Here is a 24,432-nt window from a genome sequence, read left to right as displayed (position 1 = left end):
TGCTGCCTGGCACATCTGTGGGTCTGCTTTTGCATCTGTGGGCCCTGCAGGGACACAGGTCAGTGTTTGTGGTTCAGCCTCACCTCTTGAGAGACCTCGATCCCTCTGAAAACGAAGGACTGGATGTGGTTCTGGGCATTCCGACCTAGTTGAAGGTGTCCCTGCTCATCGCAGGGGGGTTGGACTAGGTGACCTTCGAAGGTCCCTTCCAACCCAAACTATTCTATGATTCTATAACTGGTATGTGAGGGGCTTCACCTCTTCATCCGAGTCATGCTTAAACCTATGCTCCAGAGGAGGTGCCTGAGCCCTTGGAAGTGCCCTGGGTTTCCTCATGCTGGTGCCAGACCCAGAGCCACTCCACCAGAGCAAAGTGACTGATATAAATGGAAGCAAAACTCAGCCTCAGGGCTTAAGTCCCTCTGCAAACGCCGCTGCTCCCAGTGCTGTAGCAGTATTCCAGGATTCTGTGCGGAATCAGGAAAAGGGGTCATTGGCTGCTTGCTCTGGAGCCGCGAAGGGATTATAAGACTGGTGGGGTTCTTCATGCGTCTCACCAGAAGTAATGGCTTAAGTTTGCTTCCCCATATATCTGTTCCTGTTAAATAAGAGGGATTGCAGGCACAGGTGAGGTTGTTCAGCAGGTGTAGGATGAACCCTCTGATTTCCTTCTGCAGGGTCAGTCACCAAACATACTTCTAGTGGAATCAGTATTGGAGTCGGCTCCTAGGTGGCTGTGCCTTTGGAAAGCCAGTGGTCTTCAGCAAAGGTCCTGAGGCTGCCCTTGCACCTGAACAGTTTGAGGTTTGCCTGATTTCTCCATTCAGGCTTCTGGCTCGCAGGGTCCCCTCTGTCTGTCTGTTCTTTGGGATGAGCCCCAGCCTGGTGGGAACCTTCTGCTGGGTGTTGATGTGTCCTTCCCAGTTCAGCCACCAGCTCTCACCTCGGTCTGCGTGGCCTTTCAGACAGCTCATTAAGGTTCTGCTATCATCTGATAAATGCAGCAAGGAGCATCAGCAATTACAGTGGGTGTCAAGTGTTAATTGGGCAGCTTTCAAGATAGAGGCATTTCTTTGTGTATGTACAAAGATATGACGTGCTCGGAATAGCTTCTCCTCCTGATCTTCCGTTCGGGAGACGTGTATATTACAGTTGGTTAATGCAAGACAAATTGTCATTCTTCTTGATTCGCCACATGTTCTGCCTGTGGTGATTTGCCTCCGGGTTGTCTCATTAAGTTGTCTAAACATGGCAAATGCAGCAGCTGAACATACTCAGCTTCTTCTTGAAGTTTTAATCTTATTGTACACACGGACCTGCAGCAGCGGTTCCAGGCTGCGCCATCCAGCGCTGCCAGAGCATCTTTCACAGGGCTGGTACCCAGGAGAACAGGCCTATGGTGGGACCTGCTTCTACCCACAATTACACTGACTGCAATTAAATGGTTTGCTGATTGGTTTTGTCCCAGGTATGCATCACAAAAGATTTGGGTAAGCTGATGCTTCCTCCTCACCAGCAAGCAGTGGTGGTTGGCCCCATCACCCTCTTGGCAGCAAATGCAGAGTATTTTGTAGCAGTTTTAATGACCTCCTTGAAAAATCTTACCCCCTGGTTTTAATTAAGACTTTCAAATGCCACGGTGCTGATGTTCTCCAAGATCAGCAGGTTTTATAGCTTGTGGAGACCACACTATTGAGCTCTGGCTGGGAGTTCTCCGTGTGATGAATATTTCCAAGGGGCGAGACCCTGGTCAGACTTGGCTTGTTCCTGTTAATGGAGTCAGGTGCACAGCAGCAGCACTGTCTAATGCTTCAGAGTGAGCCAGGCCAGGCTGTGTTTGGTGGGGTTTGATTTCCCCATCATCAGCTGGAGAATCCTTGAGGATGGCAGACCTGAGTGCTGTATTAGCTGGGACTTGATAATCCTGGTGGGATATCCTCTTGAGGGAAGGGATCTCTTGTGGAAGAGGCACGTGCCCTGTAGCTGATGGGGTATTTCATGAGCAGAGTTGGTTCGTGGTGGTGTTCAGGCCACGTGTTGCACTAAAGCCATGTGAGCGTTGTGGTTTGCAGATAGGTCCTGGTGCTGGGATCACTCTGCTTCCCCTGTGGGTCTGGTCCCTTCTTCCCCTTCCGTGTCACGTAACCACCAAGGACACTTAATGTGGTGTCTTGACATAAAGCTGGTTTTCCGTGGGGGTTTGCTGGCCGTGTGGGTCCCTACAGCGGAGGGAGAGCACTGTGAGCCTGACCCCCGGAGCTGGAATCCCTTCCCTGCCCAGGGGGGCTTCACCCAGGGTTTGCCAAAGCCCCCAGAGCCCAGCCCTCCCCAGCTCCCCAGCCCCGGGGCTCTAGTGTTTGCTGGGTTAAAATGTTGAATGTGCTTCCGAAAAGGGGTTTTCCTCCTTCCTTTAAATCCTGGGGAAGCCCAGCTCTGCCCACTGCTCCTGCAGCCCTGTTTTAGGCAGCTGTGGATTTTCTCTCCCTCCTACCCCAAAATAACTAAAACTACCTATTTTATTGAACAAACACCTCTGAAAATCCATCTCCTCACCCCCATTGCAGGCAGGTATTTGGCTTTATCAGCTCAGCCGCGTGGCTCCTCATGATCTGCATTTATCAGACTGTCAGTAACCCCCCCTTAAACCCTGGCTTTGCGAGGAAGTGCTGTTTACTGAAAATGTCATCTCTTATTTAGGCTCCCGCTGCAGCCAACCCATGTCTTCTTTTCAGGCCTGTTTAATTAGTAACCGCAGCACAGCCCCGACACATGTTCCTTGGTGGTGTTTTTTACCTCTAATAGGCATTAGGTAGCTTGGCTGGGGGTGGGAGGGGGCAGAGAAGGGGAGGGACAAGATGAGGAGCCAAGGGCAGCTCAAATCTAACATCACATGCTTGTGAAGTGATGAATCCTAGAAAGGGCATCTCTGCCTGCGTGCTGGCTCACCCGCCCTCCTCCTTGATGGGCAGCCATATGGAGGTGATGGGTGCAGTCATCCCCCCTCTGCACCCAGCAGGGTTGGGGATTCGGGTCACTCCCCAGGCAGAGCTCAGATGTGTTAAAGTCATGATAACTCGAGTGCCAGAGCCCCTTAGCCATGGGGTTTTCCTGCAGGTCCAGGGGCTGATCTGAACCTTTTCCATTCACTTTCAGGGTGGGATTTGTGACAGCTCTGCAGAGGTTTGGGAAGGGGTTTTAGCACGGGGGAAGGGCTGGAGCAGGGGCTGTGGTTGTAACTGATGGCAGAATTAACTTGTTTTTCTCCTTCTCCCTTTTCCTCCCTGCAGAAGAAGGCAGAGGCTGCCCACCGGATCCTGGAAGGACTGGGTCCTCAGGTTGAGCTGGTGAGTGTTACCTCTTGATGCGGGGTTTCAGAGGTCTCTGGGTGGTGAGTGCAGCACCCTGTGTGTGTGTGTGAGCTGTCAGAGGAAGCATCCTGCTGGCCCGGACCTCTCGCTGGCACAGCACCAAGGCAGGAAGCGAAGATGAGTACTGAAACACAGAGACACAGCCCTCTTCTGATGGCCTTAACCCTTAGGTAATCCTCATGCCCTGCGGCAGAGCTGGGTGGTGGAAGGGGCTCCGGCACAGCCTGCCTCTGCTTGGGATGCTGTTGGCTTCACTGGCTTCATCTCTCCTCTGTCCCACCCCACTGCAAACAGAGGAGGGTGCTCTGTAAGCACAGCCTGGTCACTGTGCTTACAATGACCTGCAGGTCCTGCGGCTCGCACACATCCTATTCCTGTCTCCCTCATGCACAGGGCAGCTGAGAAAAACAGCTTCTAATAAATGGCCAATTAGGGGCTGCCTCCTCATCCAGCGAAATCCAGCTGTAAATCAAGCGATTGATTGCTGGAGGGGTGCCTGAAAACACCCCCTGAGGGGCTGAGTCCTGGAGAAGGGTGCCTGGAGAAGGTGCATCTGCAGCGATGCTGCTGGAAGGGTCCAAGGGGGACAGACATAGTCTGATGGAGTTTCTCTTGCATTGCACCAGCTGTGGGGTGTGAGGTGGGAGTGAGCAGTCACAGTCCTGGGCAGCTGTAATTTGGCTTGCCTTGCGGAGGTGGTACTAATAGCTATCTTCCCCGGGTGTGTAAGGGAGAGGTCACAAGGGAATTAGTGCTCACTGCTACGTGTCGAAGCCCACTTCCTTGTTTGGGGAGGTAGCGCTCGTTATTCTTCCTTTGAGTCACCGGGGTCAAACCCTTTGCTCTCTTTCTGCTCTGAAGATTGGCAGTGCCTGGGGTTGGTGCTTCCTCATTGAAAAGATGTTGCATTTCCTTTTCCTTCCGCACCCTCCTTATTTTTCCTTCTTTTCCCCCTTTTTTTAGTTCCATGCTTTGTCCCTGAGTGCTGACACTGCACAGGGGGATGCTGTAGCAGAGCCCAGTGCAAACCTCTCCTCTCTTGCCCTGCCTTACTCTCAGAGGGCAGGGGAAACCTCTGCTGAGAACACCCTGCAAAACCCCGGCTGGGCTCTGCGTGTGCCTTGCAGAATGTCTCATCTGTGCCCAGAGACACTTCCTATGGCCCAGCCCCCCTGTTGTGTCAGGCAAAACAGCACCCAGGACCTGCCAACGGCCTCTGAGAGACAGGATGAATAGTCAGATCTTCTTCTGAGTTGGAAAGGAAGCAGCTCCAGGACGGAGAGCAGCTTTGCATGTTCTGCCCGATGTGCAGCCCTGCTTCACCAGCCCCAGCACTGCCATGACCAAGGAGTCTCTTACAGGGAGGTTGAGCAGCCTGGTGCTAATCCAGTGCAAAACCTCTGCAAGGAGCAGTGGTGGCTGTCACCAAAACACAGGGTCTTGCGTTGCTGTGGGCTCTGTTTGTTGAGAGCTCTGGTTCTTGCATTTGCAACCGCGGTGGTGTGATGGATGCACATGAGCTTGGTAGCACGGCAGCTTCCAGGGGCTGATGGTGTGAGACAAGAGGTCACGGTGGAGATGGGTTTAGTCATGGCAGAGAGAGGCCAGAGGTTACCACAGCGCTGGCAAACCACGGCTGCAGGCAGGGCGAGGTGGTGCAAGCTCTTGGGTGCTGCTGGCAGGATGGAGCCATGGCTGCATCCCCTCCTTGTGCTGGTGTTACTGAGGGGCTGTGGTGGGGCTCTGGCAGCAGGTTGTGCCAAGGGGGTTGTTTCTGAACAAGGAACGAAATCTTATCACCTGAGCACATTGATGGGCTTGTTGAGGCTCCCTGTAGCATTAGCTGGAAGAAAGGGCTTTGAAAGTGATCCAATAGAGTATAAGTAGGGATTTACCCAGACGTTTTGTGTCTGTTGTGGGTTTCCCATGAAGTTGGAAGCTGCTGGGAGATGGCTCTGGTGAGAAACTCTAATTCCTGATTTCGGTCTTCTAAACAGCTCCCCCTGAGCTTTCGGGCTCACAGGCTCTTCACTGAAACTGCTGCCCTTGGGTTGTGCATCTCAAGGAAGCAGCAGGTGTTTGTTGCTGGTTCCTGGCTTCTTACTGTTCTGACCTTGCAAGGTCTGGCCCTGCACCTTTTATCTTAGAGGTGTAATTCAGGTCTCATCCTCTTCAGAGGATCCTTGGTTTTGTCCTTGAATCCCTTTACCCATTTCTCCTTGCTGGTGCCTCTCCATCCTCTCTGCTGGGGTTTTGGGTGGCGCTGCACCTCTTCCCTGCCCCTCACATCAGCCGCAGCCGATGCAGAACACACCAGTGTGCTGTGTGGTCCTGGCACACCACTTGCCTGTGGCTCGTCCCCTTGTTCCTGTGGTGGAAATCATTCCCTGCCCAGGGATCCCTGGGGAGCAGGGATCCAGTTCAGGTCCCGGGAAGCTGGCGGTCTCCTATAGGTCAGGAGAAGGTTGCGACTGAGTAAATCAGGACTCTGCTCATTTCATCCCTGTGATGTAGTGATACCACTTTAACTGACCCCTTGTTTTCCCCAGGGAGAGGTGTCAGTGAGATGTGTAGTCTAAACACTGCAGTGGCCAGAAAGCAATTGAGACCTTTCATTCAGTTTTAGTTTTAAAGAGCTTTCAGTAAATCCAAGCCTTTTTTCAGTAATAGTTTTGCATTGCAATTACATTTCTCTTACATGTCATCCCCCAGAGAAATGCATTTCGTGTCCCTTACCCTGAAGAAACACTGAGAATGTTTTGAACATCACCGTACCCATCTGACCTGTCAGCTTTGCTTCTGCTTCCTCATTGAGAAAGTTGTCATTCTGAGCAGGTTGGGGAGGGCTTTGAGGGAAGATGCTGTTTCTCAGTCCCTGCCCTGTTGAGAATAAATATTCTCTTAATTCTTTAGTCTGCGAGGTTATGCTCTCTATGGGGTAGCTAAAACTTGTCTCTTGGGCTTGCTTCATTGTGTGGACTGAGTTACAGTGCTGAGGCTGTTGTGCAGACAGGTATCTCTCTGAGATGCTGGTGTCAGGTGGATCTTGGGTTTGGATCCCAGAGTTCCTTATTTGTGAATATTTGGGCATTTCTGTTAAAGTGCTGTGTTCCACTGCTTGTCTGTTAACACTTAGGTTTGCTAACTAAGAATTTAGGTGCTTCTATATCTCATAGATCAGTAGTAGTGGAAAAGAATTTGGTGAGCTGAGTGGCATCAGGGCATCTGTGATGTCCCCATGCCTTCTAACCCAGGTGTTTACTCCACGACCTTCTCTCAGGAGGAAGGTCTCTGTGGCTCACCACACACCAGCTTATTTGCTTTGGTTTTTACAAGCACAGAGGGAAGAGAGGCGCTGTTATTTATCAGCATTTCCAGCTCCTGCAGTCCTCTTCCAAGAAGCAGCCACTGGTCAAGGCCACCCAGCAGTTCCTCCAGTCAAGCCTTCCCAGGGTGATGCCTGTGGACGTGATGCTCCAAACCCACAGCTTGATTTCATCTCTCCGTGGCGCAGACCTGCTACGTGATGAGACAGATGTCTGCGTTCCTCTGAGCCTTCCAAGCATGAAGTGCACAGCCAGCTCTGAGCCTGGAGTCGGACTGGCAGATCTAAGAGGATTTGTGATAGAAATGCCCCTGAGGAATACCACCGAGGTCTCCTTTTGGAGAACCAACTTGTCCCTCTCATCCGCCCTGGCTCTGCCATCACGGGGTGGCTGGCTGTGTCATTGTGGGTGTCCCCTGGCAGACTCACAGCCCACTGTCCCCTCTCAGGGTAACAGATGCCCAAGCAGCCCTCCTGGGATGCGGCGGTTCATCTCACCACATCTGTCTGCCTGGGCTGCTCTGCATGCCTCTTCCACGTGGGGATTACATGTGCTTTCCCAGCAAAGAGGGCTATGTCCAAGGGCAGCCAGGAAAAGAAGCTGATGAAGCTTCTGCTGCCAAGATGCAGCGGTGATGGGCTGCAAAGAGGAGGGAGAGCTACACCCAGTCTCCTTCCTGTGCAGATCAATGTGGCTGTCCCGGCAGGGAAAGGTGAGGCAGGATCTGTTTTTTACAGGGCAGTTAGAGACAAGCTGGTTGTGTGGAAAAACAAGTTTCTCTGCCAAGCGCCTGTGATGGTGATGGGGAGGTACTGTGGAGGAGGTGAGAATCACACCTTCTTCAAACTGGAAGAGAAAGGGACCCACCTGTATTTGCAGGTCCTGTCCTCTCCAGTGCTCACTTGGTTGCGCAGATGTTCAGCAGATATTTTGCTCTTTTCCTCTGTTTATTCTGAGATGAAATTGAGCGGACCCAGCACGTAGCCGCAACCATCTGACCACAGCAGGAAGGTGAGCTGGATTGTATGTAGCCGTGGCCAGGATGCTGCCTTCAGCCAGGACCTGGCCATCACACATCCCCCTTGGCTGTGTTTAGCCACAGGTGGTGTATTGTTCACAGCTCATTTGGTAAAGGTTTGTGGATGAACTGCTTGAAAACTTGGGCTATGTTTCAGTGGTTGGACAGGAGCTGTGCTCATTAGGTGCCCAGTTGATGATGGTTGGGCCAGGGCAAGTTTGTTATTAGCACAGCCTTGGACATGTTCACACCAGCTTAGCTGATGACTAGAATAGCAGTGAAGGGCTTAATCCTTTGTACCCTGTCAGCCTGCTTATATAGACATAACTAGTGGCAGCTCCTGGAACATGGCCTGAGCTTTTAATCACTACAGGTGGGATTCAGCGTGGTTTCTGTGGCATCTCTCCCTTCCAGAGATGGGACCCTGTGTATTGGCAGGTTCCCTGAGGGTACATCACCCTGCGGATGGGATGGGAGTTATAGCAGGGGCAGTGACTGGCTGAAGGTGACCGGGATGGATCCAGCTCTCCTCCAACTCCCTATGGAGGACCCTGGCACATCCCCACTAAGGGTGCAGGGGGCAGAGCAGCCTTGTGATGTGTGCTCACATCTCATGCTGCAGCCAGCCATGGTCACCGAGCTCTCCAAAGGGCAAACCATGTGTCCTTCTGGAGCCCATTGCCCCTCCCGAGGGACAGACAGGAGCATCACTTTACACATGGATGCTGGGGGACCACAGCAACCTGCCTGGGGACCAACCTGCCCCGACATTGCTGGAAACCACAGTGATGAACACTTGTCCTGCCTGCAGTTCCCCACTCTGGCTCCCCGGGAGAGCTCAGGCAGGCTTTTGCCGCGCAGACATAACAACTTGCAGCACACAGGCTGCCTCTCCCCGCTCCCCGAGCCCCCCTTTCCCCTCGCCTCCCCCGTGCCGTATGTTCCGAAGCGCACTGCGTTTCCCAGCCGATGGATAACAAGCACGTACTCGGCCGCGCCGCGTTTATCTGGACCACGTCGCACAGTGCTTGTTGTGAGCCAGCTTGCTGGAGCGCTGCCGGCCCTCCCCCAGGATGAGCCAGGATGAGCTGGGATGCACCAGGACCGGCGCGGCGCTGCCGGGAGCCAGCACCCTCCAGTACAGCCGGGAGCGGGGATGCGGGGCACAGGGATGGGCTCCTGGGCTGGCACGGCTCAGGGATACAGGGATCTGCACTGATGCTGATGGGTTTAAGTTTCTAAATGTCAGACTGTATCATTTATGCCTTCATTTTTCTTCTTTATTTCAGCCATTATACAACCAGCCTTCAGACACCAGGCAATACCATGAAAACATTAAAATGTAAGTACTTGGCAATAAAGGCTATTTTAAATGTCAGGTTGGGCATTAGGCTCGAGCGGGAGGGATGCTAGCTCGCTCCTAGACCCCGATTAAAGCTGCTGAGGAATTGCAAGCATCCCTTTAGAGCTGGTGTTTCACTGCTCTGGGTGCCTGAAGCACAAACCTGCTCTAGGAGCAGCTCCAGGAGCCCAACAGTTGGGAGATGTAGCTTCAGATGGATGCTGAAGGTGCTGTTTGATTTTTTCGGGGGGGGTGGATGCGGGTCCTGGTCCATCTCTCGGTGTTTTCCCAGAGAACACTCACCTTGGGTGCTTTATTCTGTGTTTCGTGCATACTGAAGTACGAAATCAGCTGCCGGTGTGCGTATGTCTGTGTGTCTGCATGCAAGAAAGATGAGGTAAAATGAAAAGTTGCAATTACAATTAGATTTTCATGAAACACCTCTTGAATGTCTAATAACAACTGGTTGTTTCAAAGATACTCAGCGAGACTTAGCAATCATCTAATTTGACTTATCACCTCAATACACGATTTAATCATCAACCTGCACTGAATAACCACAGTGACTTCCTGAACATAGAAGAAATATATCAGATAATGAGAGCAGCGGTAATTGTGATTATTGTTGGAAATCTAAATAGTCAAACCAGATCTTGAAACTTTTATCTGCCTTGAATGAACCAATGATTGCTCAGAGCTGCCTGCAGCATGTCTATTTTGGTACAGGCTCGGTCAGCTGGTGATAATCATCTTTAATAATCTCTTAACAAAAGTTAATAATCTTTTGCTCTTCACTGGTATGTTAATTGATGCCAGGGGATTATAGAGAAAGAGTTAATGTACCTCTGCGCTGCTGCAGGGGAGCGTGGTAGGTGCCACTGGGGTTTAGGTGTTCTCCATCCCCATTAGGGCTGTGGGGAGGAGGGTTTGGTGATGTGACCCTGCTGCTCGCTGCCCGCTCGGTTCCTGCTCCACCCAAGGCTTCCTGTGTCATCCAGGCAATGCGCTCGCTGTGAAACATTCAAACCCCACAGTCACCCCAAACCTGTCAGTTCTCCTCACTGGATCCCCCAGCAGCCTCACTGCTGGTGCTGGGCATTCCCCACTTAGGAACCCCAAATAGGAGGGTTCTGTTGGGGTACTCGGTGCTGGCCTGGGTGCTGTGAATAAAACCAAGGTGCTGCTATGCCACGCAGGTCTGGGACAGGGCAGCATCACCTCCTGGGAGCTGATGGGGAGGGCAAGCAGACGGAGAAGCCGGTGGGAAATGATGGCTTTTCCTGCAGATGGGAAATCCAGGTAGCTTTTTCCTTCCAGATGTTTCCTTGTGTTGCTGATGCATTCACCCCAGTCGTTTGAGCTTGGCAGACATTGCCTCAAGTCTTGGGTATGGACACCCAATAGGTGACAGTTGTACTCTTGGAAGAGGCAATGATGCCTGGCAGAGGGTCTGTGCTCCCTGGAACTAGCAGCTCCCTGCTTCTGGAAGTCTGTTTTGCTGTCAGTTCAGGGGGTTGATGGCTGATAAACCACCTCGTACAGTATCAGGTGCTGGCCCAAGGATGTGCTCTCCACGTTGCTGGTTGTAAGTCACCCCTGGCACTGATGGTGTGTGTGTCAAGTCACTACCTCTTAGGGTCCCCTGACCCCCCTCTTCTCTTGAAGGGCTCCTCGGCCATCACAAGTCAGGCACCAGAGGCGGCAATTTCAAGCCGATGCTGGTTTTGTCCTTGAAAGAATGAGTTAAAAGTAGATCCAGAGACTTCACCCACTTTCCATTCTCCTGCCAATATTTGTGGGTTTGTGAGCACATTTTCCTGTGATTTAAATTATTTCCTGTTCTTGGTTGCTGCCTAAAAGACAGGCACAAACAAGAGGGAACTGACTGCGCAGGTCAGGAGTGGAACCCCATCAAACCAGCTTCCCATGCCATCAGAGCAGGTACTCCTCTCCATCCCTTCCTTTGTAGGCATCTGTAGGGTTATCCCAATGCCGGGCAGCAGGCAGCCCTCTCGTATTGCTGTAGTTGGTGGTGATAGACCCAGGAGAGGTTGGAGCGGGCAGGTTTGGGGTTAATGTTCACTGTGATTAATGCTGCAAAAAAATGGGAAGGAAACCACATGTTTTAATGAAAAGCCTCCGTCTCCTCCTTGCAATTAGCTGCCTTCAGCTGGTTATTGATGCCAGCAGAGCGCGTTTACGGATCTAGGTCAGCAAAAGGCCCTCGAGCGATCTGGGCTCCAGATGTTTGCTGTTTTGGACCATGGGCCTCTCTTGGAGGTCCTGGGGTCTGAACTGCAGTGTGCTACTTGTTGATGGATGTGCAGAGAAATCGGTGTGTCCTGTTCTCTCTTGTGTCCCTGCTGCACATAAAAGGATGTTTGGATGCCTGGGAGGAAGATGCAAAATCAAGATTTCAGTGATTCTTCCAAGCAAATAATTTAGGGACCTTTGAGCAAGAGGAAAAGATGTTAAACTTCAGTGTTTTGGCCAAGTCATGCTTGGATGTTCAAATCCTACCTACAACTTCTCTGTGAGCTACATCGAAGATATTTTTTTGTTCTTTCCTTGTTCTTAATATGTTTGTGCCTTTCAGCTCTAGAAGAGCAGCTTCTGCTCTGTAGCCTGGAGGTAGCTGTTTCAGTAGGAGATAGAGTGAATCCTCACAGGGCTGGGAGGCATCAGCCAGATGCATTAGAGCACCAGAAGGACAACTGCCAGGACACCACAGGTTACATTTGTAGTTGGATGCAGGTTGTTCTGAACAATTTCACCCTATGCAGATTTAGCCGTGATGAAAAAGCCTTTTGGCAGGTGGCTGGAAAATCATCCAGGTCATGATTCCGTGCACAAAACCTCACTGTATTTAGTGCTAAATAGCAACTGCTCCCACGTGAAGCTGGTTTGGAGCCTCATACCTGGGCACAGGGGGATGGCCAGGCTGTCACCATTCACAAAGACCTTTTTTCTTCTTTCAAAACACTTCCTAGGGTGGGTTTCTTTTCTCAGCTGAATGTGAGTGTCAGTGAGAAGGCATTTGAATATCACAAAGCCAGAATTCCTCGATTTCTCTCCAGCGATGCTCTCCGCCTTGCAACACTAGTTTAATTCTTCCTGCTTGTTTGCTTTGCTTTTCAGCTGGGATGACTCACTTATGCTAACAGAGCTGACTGGGGAGTTACGGGGAGAGTTTCTACTGCTACTAAAATGCTGCTGCTCTCTTATTTTCGTGGAGGTTTATGGCCTGTCTCCTATTCAGTACAGTTAAAATTAATTTCATGCCCCAGTTCATTCCAGTGTTTGCAGCTTCAAAAGCTTTTAAGTCCTATTTAGCTGCTTCGCTGTGCTCTGTTACTGTCTGCTTGGGTCCCTTTGGTTCACCTGTGAATGCAGGCTCTGAGCTAACATGGTTAATTTTGTATGCTACATCTGCCACGTGAGCTCCGGCACCGCTGAGCGGTGTGTTCCAAAGACTTGACCTACCTTTGATGGAACCATGGCCTTTCTGTTTGAAATACCTGCTTTGTTGGAGGGAAGGGCTCTGCCACTCAGTCCTCAAGAAAGAAGAGAGCAACATGGCATGTAGTGCCCTTGTTTTCATAGGGATGGGGTGAGCTTTGTCCCCACAGCTAGCTTGGCTCTTGCTTTTGGCTTTGCAATGGACTGAGAAGTTCCTTCAAGACATGTTACAGCCTCGAACACAACTGGAGGCCACTTGTAGTGATTCTGCGTCACCAGAGGAAGTTGCAAAGACCCTTTGCTGAAATACAGCAGCAAAAGCAGGGGATGCTTGTGCACCACTTAAGCACTAGTGCATCTGGTCTGGGTCTCTTATTTCAGTGTTTTGCCAGCTGGATGTACAAGGATGAAAGCTGCTCTTTTACCCTGCCGTGGTAGTGATTTTACGTGTTCTCCAGAGTGCTGGCACCAAAGATACTAACCTTCTTTCCTCACGGTGTTTGAGAAATGACAAGATGTTGTTCACATGAGCAGGATCAATTACCTGCTGTCTACCTGTCTGTTCTCCAAGGGGGCCTTCATCTCTCCAGCAGGAGATTCCTACTCGGTCAGCTATGAAAAGCAGCCCGGTAGGACTTTGCTCCCCCCTTTCCTGAAGCAGTCATCTTGAAATCATAGTCTGTGGGATTTGTGTTTGAAAGCGAAATGTGAGCTTCCGAGCCTTGACAAAGCACAGGCAAGGAAAACTGAGGGTAAGTACGGGCAAGGTGCTGTTCACAGGGTTTGCTTTAAACCTTTCCTTCAAGAGCTGCTTGCTTTTACGCTGAAATTCAGAGATGTTGGGGTGAAACCAGGCTGCATCCCCTCGAGGTGCTTGGAGGGTGTTGGAAAACCAGGGTCTGAGTGTACAGTTAAAACAGATCAAGAGCTCGGTGTGATTTGATTTCTGGTGTGTCCACATCCAGCAGCAGCAAAGCTGTGTGCACTGTTAACATTGGCACATCTGGGTTGCTCTCTGCAGCTGAGAGCTTTTGTTTTTGGGGGGATGGATAAGGAGACTTTGCAGAATAAAAGTCTTATGTCAGGATTTTCAGAGAGGTTTAGGGGCTTCTGAATATCTTTTTCTTTTCAATATCCTCCCCACTATCCTTCTCCCCGAAGAGCAGAGCAGCTTAACAGCTCTGCCTTTCCAAATCACTTGTCATTTTGGAAAATTTAAGTGATCTTTTCATTACTGGCTGTTTAGGGGTTTTAGTAGCACTGTATTGCCTCTAAATTCATAGTTGAAGCCTGACATGTAGCACAAATGCTCTTCCAAACCCTGTCATTATTAATGCATTCTCTTTCGGGTCTTTTTATTAGTGCTTGTAGACATTTTCCTCATTAGAAATTCACCTAGCAGCTCCCCGCTCATCTCATTCAAGGTTTCTCATCTCTTTTATTCTCTGTTGGCATGCACGAGGGCAGAAGTATTACCTTGTGATGAATTACTAAATGATGGAGACACACACTGCAACCTTCTGCTGCTTTCTCTTGCCAGTAAAAAGCCAAGTACTGTTTTTTGAGTGGAGTATCTTGCAACACTTGGGCTTGCGATGTCAGCTTGGGTTTCAAGGGAAGGCGAAGGTGGCTGACCAAGTGCTTCTGCACTTGGACTTGTCTTGTTTTGGTCCTAAGTTCATAGTGCTATAGGCGATGGGCATGAATTTCCTGTCCGATGTTAAGAACTGTGGTTGTGGATGGAACTGCTGCCCAAGGGAGTCACTTGAGCAGCTCAGTAGGAACATCTTCCCAAGGAGATGGCACAATGGAGACCCAGACAGGCTGTGCTGGGGATCTGGCCGGAGCAGGCTCTGGTAGCTCTGCTGAGGTATCTTCTCCATGGAGCAGCTCACTGGCCTCAGCATGTGAACACCAGCTGAATTAACAGTGCAAACCTTTTGATGAGTTATAGTGATGACTTTGAGTACATTTTGGACCTGCAGAGAACATGATTTGAGAAGCTGGGAGACCTCCAATGGCCTCTTTCTCTTTGAGTGTTGTTTCTGGTCACAAACACAGCCCGCCTGGCTGCACATCCAGAGTTACAAACCTCTGCCACTCTGCTCTCAGAGGCACTAATGGTGCTGGGGGTTTAGTCCATCCCAACGCAGGTCTCTGGGGTAAATCAACTACAGATCTGCTTCACTTTTCTTCCCCAGAAAGCATTTCTGACTATTGCAAGGAAACTGCTCCAAACAGCTGGCTTTCCCGGAATGTGCCCTGCCTCGGGGTTAATAGGTTGCAGTGTATTACCAGCTGGAGCTGTGTGCTCCGGCCATCCCAGAGCAGGCAGATGAATGAGCGCGATGACCCGTGAGCAGCATGACCTGCTCCCTGCCCTCTCTGCAGGGCATCTTGCAGCTAAGAGAGGGGATGGGATCAGTGACTGCCCTCAGCTGCAGCTTGGGATCATGGCTTCAGGAATGAGCATACTGGGGGGGACACAACCATTTCTGTACCCTCTCCGTTGCCTCTTGTTTCACCTTGGAGCGTTCTCCTCATGGTTTGCAGCTCTCCAGTCTCGCTGGCAGTGCTTGCTTTGGCTGGAGTTGCAGGAGGCTCCTCCGTTTCCGACCCTCGCCTGCATGATCAGTCTTGCTGTACAATGGCTTTGCCAGCTGCTCGCTGCCTCCTTCCCCACCGCTCTTCGCAGGCTTGATCCCTACTTTGTTTGCACTGGCTGTCTGATGAAAGACGTTCCTGTGTAATGAAATACCCCTGATTAGTTCTGATCAAATAGCAAACTTCCTTTCATCTCGCCTTGCCCCGGCTGAAGGTCTCGGCAGGCAGGCCTCGGCCAGGTGTGCATCGGCTCTTTGTACCCTTGGGAGTCTTGTCCCAGGGCTCTGGCAGTGTCCACACGTGTGCACACACCGGCACTGACACGCATGCGTGCACGCACATCCTTTAAAGAGCACAGCCAAGTCCTTCGTGTGGACCCGAGCCAAGTAATTCAAAAGTCACAGTTACGGGTTCTCTCCTTGACTGGCTCCATTGTGAAAGCCAAAACACAAACCCGACCTTGCGCCGAGCCGGTTGAGGTGGAAGCAGCTGCTCCCACGGGGCTCCCGTTGCTTTGCTCCGAGTGGGAGATGCATGTCCCTCGCTGTTCTGGCTCTGAGAAGCACACTCAGGTGTGGGGCTCACCAGTTAGGTCAGTGGGATGGGTTGTGCAAGGATAAAAAGCTCTTGCAGAATCACACCCCGAATTATAGATAGTGTTTGAATCCTGCTTCCTGTACTGGTGAGTTTGGTTTACCTTGTTTGATCCCTGTTTCCTCCTCCTGCCTGTAAGGTGCTTGTGGGGAAGTGCTGGGCACTGGCGGGGCTGCCCTAGGCTCCCCACATGAATTGTGCCCCATTTCAGACTGGTGCCTGGTACTGAGGCTCTTGCTGCACTTGTCCAGTTGATAACTGGCCCCTAAAGTGGGGGACCTGCTGCTGCTCAGAGCCTTTGCCACCCCAGACTCCAAACAAATGGGACTCTGATGTGGGGAAAACCACATGTATCCGAGTCCATTTTGGGGACTGTGCCTGGGGTCTGCAGAAGCTCACAAGGTTAGCATCTCTCTGGAGAAGGCTGTGGTGGTTGTGTGACCCACACCGGCTGGTCTCCCCCTTCCCCGCAGAGGAGCAGAGAAGGTGCAGGAAAAGCTCCTCTTGTGACCAGAGGGCTGGAATAGCTTTTATCATGGAGAGGGTAACTAGATGTGGAGTCCTCACCTTGGAGAAGAGCTGCCTTCAGAGGGAAGTGTTAGACTGGGGCTGCACTGCAGCAGGCGAGTGGGAAATGCGTATTGACCGTGTCATTGCAGTGCTGGGGGACACTGTGTGAAGCTGAGCCCACCAGAAAGAAAGTCTTTCCCCATAGGTACACCAGGGAGCTGAGGAGCCCAGGGCAGAAATGCGGATGATGAGATGAATTGTTGATGACAAGGATGGGGATGTGCCATCTGGCAGGCTCCGTGTCTCACTGTGTCCACCCCAGCCTGCCTGAGCATCACGAGGAACCCGCATGTCCTCCTGACCCAGCGTAGTGTGATGTGCCAACCCAGCAATACTTAAAACTGTCCACAAGAGTCACTGTTGCTTTATCTAAGGAGCCTCCCTCCATTCCTCCTGCCTGTGAACTGCCTCGTTTCTTCACCCCGTGGAGGCTGTGTTCAGGTCTCCATCTGTGATACTTGCCCCAGCAACACGCAGGCAAGGATTAAGTCTGCCAAAGAGGACGATGGAGGATGGTTGGTGTTGCTGCAAGAGCAACCTTTCCCATGTGCTGTTCCACACGGGTTATTTCTGTGCAAGACTCCAGCAGACAGCCCTTACCTTCCCTGGACTTGGCTCTTTGATTTGCTCAGGGAGCACAGCATGTGCTTTGGAGATGGGTGGCCCGAATTAACCTCTCTGCAAATGGTTTCCAAGTAACAGCAGTGCATGTAGCAAGATAAACTGTGAAGCCGATTTATATTTACCAAGATTGTATTAACCTTTGAAAGGTTGACCTTATGCAAAAAAAAACCAAAACAAAACAACAAACCCCAGAGATAAAGTGGCAAAAACATTTAGGGCATGAGGGGGGTTTGTTGTTGTTTTTAATGCTTTCACTCTCTGATTACTTCAGCCTTGGTGGTGGTAAACATAAACCTGCTTTCAAGGCAGTCCTGATTTTTGCAGCTGTGGAGCCATTAAGTCTTTGCCTGTATTAGCACTTTCAAGGTCAGCCATGATGCAAAACTCAAGGCAGCCCATCAGCTGTGTAAGAGCTGCTAATTGTCTTCATTTACTCTCCTGGTTCCTGCTAATAGACCCAGCAGCAGGGTGTCAAAGCCCCACATTGCTCCTTCATGTCACCCTGGCTGGGGTAGGGAGAGCAGGGGTTGATTTAGCTGTGCTGGCCCCAAGGGACAAACCGTGACCCCTTCGTGAGGGCCATCCCACACATGATCATCATGTGGCTTGATATGTAAGTCCTTGATCAGAAACCCTTTGTGGATCCAAATGTCTGCTCTGCAGGAGCCATCAACCCCATCACTTGGCTGTGCCTTCTGCTGATGCTGCCTGGAATTGGGAGTACACTGGGATCTGGGGATGCTGGAGTCTGTTCCTAGCTGGTAGCTGGTGTTTTCCATCTGTAGGAGTTATGAGTGCCACTTGCTAGCGCTGCCTTGAGGTCTATTTTTGCACCAAAGCACTGAAGGTGAAGTCAAAGGGAATGAAGATGTGCAGCTCAGGCAGTGGTCAGTGGCTCTGTATGTATCCCATACCTCTGGTGACTAATGAAGAGGGGAAAACATAAGTTACAAAATCCGAATGGTGCTATTAGGAACAAGAGTTAAGCCTGATGTGTTTCCTCCTTGGTAAACTAAGAATTGTGATGCTTTCTGTAATGTTCTCCATCCCCAAATCTAGCCAGGACTGCCCCCAGTCCTCTCTCTAAAACCCTCTGCCCCTTCCCAAACCTTGCTGCTACTGAGGTTTAAGGATTTATGGGGGAGGAGGGAGTTTTCTCCCTTCCCCATTAGCGAGGCAGGGAGGGGAATGAGGAAGGAGCAAGGGTGTCTTTTCATTCTGCTAAATCCTGCAGAACGTGCCTACATGAGACTGTTAAGCTCCTGATCAGTAATTACACACTGCAGCTCTGCCTTTAATCGGGATAAAAGACTTAAGGAAACTCCTTTGCGCCTGGTCTCTACCTTTTACCTGGAGATTTTATTGGTGTGGATAATACTAACAGGAAGAACAGCAGGAGTTCAGCTCTTGGGTTCATGCAGGCTCTGGGTGCTCATGCAGCCTTTCCAGCTCCCTTCTGCTTTAGCGCTGCTTCTCTTTGAGCAATTATGTCATGCTGTCTGTAGAAAGTAGGAAGAAGAAGAAGCCAGGAGGGTGTCTGGGCAGACGCTGGGTTGGTTGTGGTTGCAGCGGCCAGTTTCTCTCTTGAGGTCCTAATTCTGCAACTGGCTGAACTTTCCTGGCTGGTTTGTTTGCAGTGGTGTCAGGCACAGCTCCAAGAAAGCAAGAGGTTAGGAGATATGTGATGCAAGCCCTGCTGCAATCCTGCCTCCTTATCAGCACGTCGGAGCCCCCAGGGTGAATAACCCCTTGGGAGTGTGTATGTACTGACAGCTCCATCGCTGCTGGAGCTGGGGACTGGGGCACAGGATGGCCTCTGCTCGGGGGAGCCACCTCCTGCCATGCAGAGCTTGGCCTCAGCCCCCCAACTTTTGGGACCCCATTGGGGTTTGCACATCAAAATGTAAAAATAACCAATAAACAGCCTGATAAGTCCAGAGCTGAGCATCTGCCTGTGTTCAGTGCTGAGCACACGGTACAGGTTTGCAGAACTAGGAATGTGTGGATGTAATGGTCAATCTTAGTCCTGGTTTTACCAACAGATGTGGGTGAAGTTCCTTTGTTTGTTGGTCTTTCTCTAAACTGGTGCGAGGTCCCCAGATGACCACATTTGCTGCTCTGAAATTGAGGCAATTCCAAGTTAAGGTGGAAAGCTGTGCTGCGAACTCCTCTGGGAGCAGGGAGAGCCAGGCTTTGGATTTGAGCTGCCTCATTAATCAGTTCTCATCTTTTCTTTTTCTTTACAGAAACCAGGCAATGCGGAAAAAGTTAATTTTGTACTTTAAGAGGAGAAATCATGCTCGCAAGCAGTGGGTAAGTGATTCCCTTATACTTTACATCTATAAAGCAGCGTAATTTATTACGTGAGAAAGAAAAGGACATTTCCCAGCAGAGAGGTGCTGGCGCTCAGTACTTCGCCTGTTGCATTGCTGTGGCATCTCTTATGCTTAAAATAACTTGGATAAAGGAGAGGTCCCTGATCCTGCTGCAGGCAGCACCTCCCTCCGCAAGTATCCCCTGTGGAGCCAACACGTGAGGTTGGCTTAATCACAGCGGAGCCCTTCATTGATCTCAGAGAGCCTATTCACAGCGTAAATGTCTATTTTGTGAGTAATTGAACCCAAAGAGAGGTGTGAAACAAGCTGACTCTGCTTCCAATAAATGGTCTGAAGACTGATCTGACTATTTCCAGCTGACCACAGGGCAATGTTCTAGGAATTTGTGGTTTAAAACAAAGATCCAGCTCTGCGCCAGTTTGTTTCGAGGCAGCTTTGCCTGCAAGATAGTTCCAGCATCCTTCGAGGAGATGGTTCTTGGTTAAGTAAGGGGCAAGGAGGGGTTTATTATGAGACTTCAAAGGCATTTGTTGCAAGTCCCTGGTAAATAGAGGAGAAAGTTCAAGTGGGATTTACAGAATTACATGTTTTCGTTGCCTGTGGTAGTTGCCAGCAGGAGCTGGGAGGCAAAACCTGTGCAGAAGGGGAAATCATAGAATCCCAGACTGGTTTGGGTTGGAAGGGACCTTAAAGCTGATCCAGTTCCAACCCCCTGCCACGGGTAGGGACACCTTCCACTAGAACAGGTTGCTCCAAGCCCCTGTGTCCAACCTGGCCTTGAACACTGCCAGGGATGGGGCAGCCACAGCTCCTCTGGGCAGAAGCAACCAACAGCCCCATCAGGAAGGTGGATTTTGCAGTGTCTTTCCATGAAGGGCGATTCAGCTCAAGGCTTGATGTTTTGCGTGGAAGATGCAAATACTGGTTCCTGACTCAGTGTCTGTTCTGGGGCAGGCTCAGGCACTGGTGTTGACAGTGGTGCAGGTTTTGTCAATGGTTTCAGTGCTGTTTTTGGACAGAAATGCTCCAGCTTGGAGGAATTGCTGGAAAAATTCAGAATAATAAGCCTGGGAAGTGGTTTGAAGGCCCTGCCTTTAAAAGTAGCTTTCAATACTGACATTTCTGAGCCAGCAATCAAATTATTTTCTTATTTATGGTGAATAAAGCACGTTCCTTTCCTTTCCCATGCTTCATTCCCCCCCCCATTTTATAGCAGCCTTCCAAAAGCCACAGATCCTGCACTCCAAAGGCCTAGTTGTGTCTCCTGTTTGTATGCACATCCATGGCAAAACTTCTCCCAGGTTTCTAGCAAGGGGCTACAAGTCTTATACCCTTGGCATGATGCAGTGTGGGCAATCGGGTGCTGCTCAGGGCACCTCTCCTGCTGCCGCTGAGGAACTTGCGCAGTTGTGGGAAGCAGATTGATGCTCCCTTTCTCAAAACAGGGCTTGTAAAGCAGCGTGTGGTTTTATCAAAGCCTGAAGGGAAGTGCCCAGGAGCTGCTTTCTGGTGGAAACAGCCTGTTACTGCGCTAAATCTAGAGTGAGTCGTTCTGTTGTGAATATCAAGGAGCTGGGGGAAAAGGTTTAATTAGGCTGCAAGAGCACGGTTCCTAAAATACGGCGTGCAGTGAAGTCGCCTGTCATGCAAAATAGGTGAATTTCTGCCAGCCGGTTTATTCAGTGTCCTTGAAAGGGGATTTTTCAGTTTAGGGAAGCATTTTGCCTATTCTACAAAATAGGCAACATACGGTTGCTGAATTTGCAAAGTGAATACATTTGCTGATTCTGTTTGCAAAATGGGTTCGCTTAGCTATTTTTCTGCCTATTTTGTAGCAGACCCTATTTTTAGCAAAGCCCATCTACGTGCCAGTGTTTCTTTCTGGCTCTTTTGCTTTCTGGGGTCTTATCACTGCCCAGGGCTGGCTGGAGCAGGGTCAGAGCTTGGTCCCAACAGGGTCCAGCCCTGGGAGCCCCACCAGAGGATGTGCAGGGCTTCCTCCTGCCTCCACCGAGGTTGGTTGATGTAGTTGCCATCAGAGGGGTGATGCTGCAGAGAGAGAAGGGTGAAGGGGGATGCTTTGAGTATAAGGCTTTATCTCCATCAGCCAGGGAATGAAAACTGTGGGGCTTGTATAGGAATTGGACTGGTTCCCCCTGTTACCTTCACTCTTCCCCTGCTCTCCGACGAGCTGCTCCGTTCCCCGGAGCTGTGAGAGCGTGGGCTGCGGGAGGGCTCGGGCTTGGCACAGCCTACAAACTGCCTTCAGCTGCTATGGCAGCGTTACTATTCATCCATTTTTAGACACACATGTCAAGTCCGATTTGGCTTGCCATCACTTACTTGTGTGATTGAGAGGCTGATGGGCTGGTGAGCCCAGCCGGCAAGGAGGGCAGAGGAAGCACCAGCGCTAAAAGCCGGCACAGATGATTGCTCAGGAATGGACACGCTCGCTTAAGGCTACTCAGAGGATGCTTGAGGAAGAAGGAATAGACTCCTAAAGTGCCTGACCAGGAGCTTCTCCTGGTGATTGAGCTGTGAAGACCTGGGGAACGCACAGTGCTCTAAGGTCCCTGTAATCTTGGCTTTCGAATGATGGCAAAAGATTGCAGGGAGGATGTATCCCAGCTGGACCAAAAAGCGCTAGACAGGGATGCTGCTGTGGTGGGGTTTGAAACTTGTGTGGCAGGGAAGATTTCTTTGCCCCATAGTGGGAAAGGGCTTTAAGAAAGCAGATATAAGCCAGAAGTGCTCAGCCGGTCCATAACAAAGCCGTGCTCTGCAGGGCTGAGCTGTGTGAGCGGGGAGCTTTGGTCCTGCCCACCCTGCTGCCGGGGTGTGAGCTGCTGGGGAAATCAGCAGCGTGACGTTGATGTTGCTTTTTCTATCTGCAAATACCAGTTCCTTAAAAGAGGAATTCTGCATCAAGCTTTCATCAAGTTATCCCAAAGAGTGGAGGAAAAGGAAGAAAAAGAACCGGCAGTGAAGCAGCCTGGCAGCCGTGCCAGGTGGCAGCGATGTGGGACTCAGCACCAGCTCATTCCCACGGGGAGCAAAAGACCTTTCAAAGCCTCGAAGCTTCTCACCAGACCAAGCCCTCCTCGTGCTGGGCTGTCCCCTGGCTGTGCCACGGGCTGGCACACAGCACAGAGCACCCGCTGCATCCCAGCACGGAGGCTTCATAAACTTTGCAGGGTATTTTTAGTCTCTTCCGAATGTGATGCTCTGAAAGCAGGAGGCTGGAGCAGATTTGCTGGCAGGATGGGAGCTCTTGTGTTCAGGGGGCTGAGAGCATCACTTCAGGAGGGGTAGGAATGCAGCAGCTGGGATTTCTCTGAGCTGTCGCCGCTTGTTGGCATTACCTATAGCATGAGATTTCCCTTGGTGGCATTTAGGGCATTTTTATTCTTGTTCTCATTCCTCACTTCCATCTTTTGGCTGTTTCCTTTAGCTCCTCTAGCCAAAACCCAAGCATCTCCTGTGCATCTCTGTGGGGCAGGAAAGCCTCTGGCTCTGGGTGTGCAAATGGGAGTTAGTTTATTTGGGGAGGGGGAGTATTAGTCCACATCAGCTGCAGGGTTTGAGGAGCTTTGTCCACCCCACGTTGTTGTTGAGGTGCCTCCAAAAGGCCATGGGGATCACAGGATGTGTTGCTGCGCTTGGGTTATTGCCTGGTCCCGTGCCGGTGCCGAGCTGCCTGTTCTGGAAAGCAGAACGACCTGGGGTTTGCCACTGATGGTTTTGCAGGGTGACATCTGCTTTCACTTCCTGATCTGGGGCATAGAAGGCATTTATTTCACTCAGAATGAAACCTTAAAACCCCCTCTGGTCACCCAGCTGCTTTCACGTGAGGCTGGACACCATCACTCCATCACTCTGCTCCATCATTCCATCACTCTGCTGCAGCTATCAGGGACAATGGCTGGGCATCTCCTTGGTGTGGACCTCACCTGCCCATGGGCATTCTCCTCCAGGAAGAGAGTGGCCAGAGGAGGGAGGAGCAATTAGAGGCTGGTTTGGGGAGGCTCATTTGTGTTTTAAGTGATATTTCAATGTCATGGTTACCGCCCAGTCCTATAAATATGAGGGAGAAGTGCAGTGCTGGACCTGTGTTGTGTGGCTGGGTGGATGTGCCATGAGGACATCACCCAGGAGGACTTGGCATGGAAACATCATGCAAAGCCTGGGTTTGCTATCAGTGGGCATGTGCTCATCCTGCTCCTGAGCCGAAAAGGAGGAGCAGCAGCTAGAGAAATGCTTCTGCTTTCCAGGATGGTGGAGGAGCTGGTGGCATCACCACACTGTATGGCCTCAGTCAGCCATGCTGGGTGAGAGTCCTGGTTCACCAACGATGCTGGGGCTGGAAGGGAAAAGCCTTGAGGGTGCCCGATGGCCTATTTTGAGCATTTATCCTGGGTTTGATCACAGACCCTGGAGCGTGTCCGTGTCCTAATGAACCATATTCCTTTAAGCACCATCACTCACGCTCAGCCTGAGCAGCCATCGAGGGACAGGCCTGGAGGAGCTGCCCTTCCCAGGCACATCTCCTGAGCTCCCCCTCTCCCTCTGCCCTTTCAGGAACAGAAGTTTTGCCAACGTTATGACCAGCTGATGGAGGCCTGGGAAAAAAAAGTGGAGCGCATTGAAAATAACCCCCGGCGCCGTGCCAAAGAGAGCAAAGTGCGGGAATACTATGAGAAGCAATTCCCGGAGATCCGGAAGCAGCGGGAACTGCAAGAGCGCATGCAGAGGTTAGAGGAGAAGCGGTAGGAAGGGGCTGAGCTGGTATCAGACAGCCTTTCTCTTTTCTTTGGGGATGGGCAGGCTGGGATGGCTGTCAGTCCCTTTTCTCCCTGTCTGGTCAAAGCAGAAGCCAGCAGACAAACAGTTTTGCTGCTTTTCCCCCAAGGTGACTCAGCACAGGGCCAAAAGAGAAGGAAAAATGTCAGGAATGTGGTTGCCTGTCTCCCCTCTGCTGCTGACCTCCCGGCTGGCCACGCTGGAAAAAGGGGCAGCTCTCCTGTGCTGGCCAGCTGGCTGGGATGGTGCTAACTGCTGCCTTACTGGTGGGCCCAAACTAAGATGTACAAGACTTGCAGATACATTTGGGCATGTCGATGATTTAATACATGCACATGCTTTGATCAGAGCATGGGCAGGGATGAGAAACATCTGCAGAAGTTATAGGAAT

General features: G+C 51.0%; 1 protein-coding gene across 12 annotated transcripts in view; it reads left to right on the top strand.

Annotated features, from left to right (window-relative positions):
* Nucleotides 1-24,432, top strand: part of NCOR2 (nuclear receptor corepressor 2) — a 236,808-nt gene that overhangs the window by 129,109 nt on the left and 83,267 nt on the right. For 7 of the 12 annotated variants that reach the window (XM_030501179.1, XM_030501178.1, XM_030501175.1 and 4 more), the window contains exons 7-10: nucleotides 3,288-3,344; nucleotides 9,002-9,054; nucleotides 19,152-19,218; nucleotides 23,820-23,992. In XM_030501179.1, coding sequence (XP_030357039.1) covers nucleotides 3,288-3,344; nucleotides 9,002-9,054; nucleotides 19,152-19,218; nucleotides 23,820-23,992 — 350 coding nt within the window. Of the gene's footprint in view, nucleotides 1-3,287; nucleotides 3,345-9,001; nucleotides 9,055-19,151; nucleotides 19,219-23,819; nucleotides 24,008-24,432 lie in introns of all 12 variants that reach the window. The other 5 variants (XM_030501177.1, XM_030501167.1, XM_030501170.1 and 2 more) reach the window with 1 other exon arrangement.

This window comes from Strigops habroptila, chromosome 11 (genome assembly GCF_004027225.2).
Source record: "Strigops habroptila isolate Jane chromosome 11, bStrHab1.2.pri, whole genome shotgun sequence".
Lineage (NCBI taxonomy): Eukaryota > Metazoa > Chordata > Aves > Psittaciformes > Psittacidae > Strigops > Strigops habroptila.
This window is presented reverse-complemented; position numbering and strand designations above follow the sequence as displayed.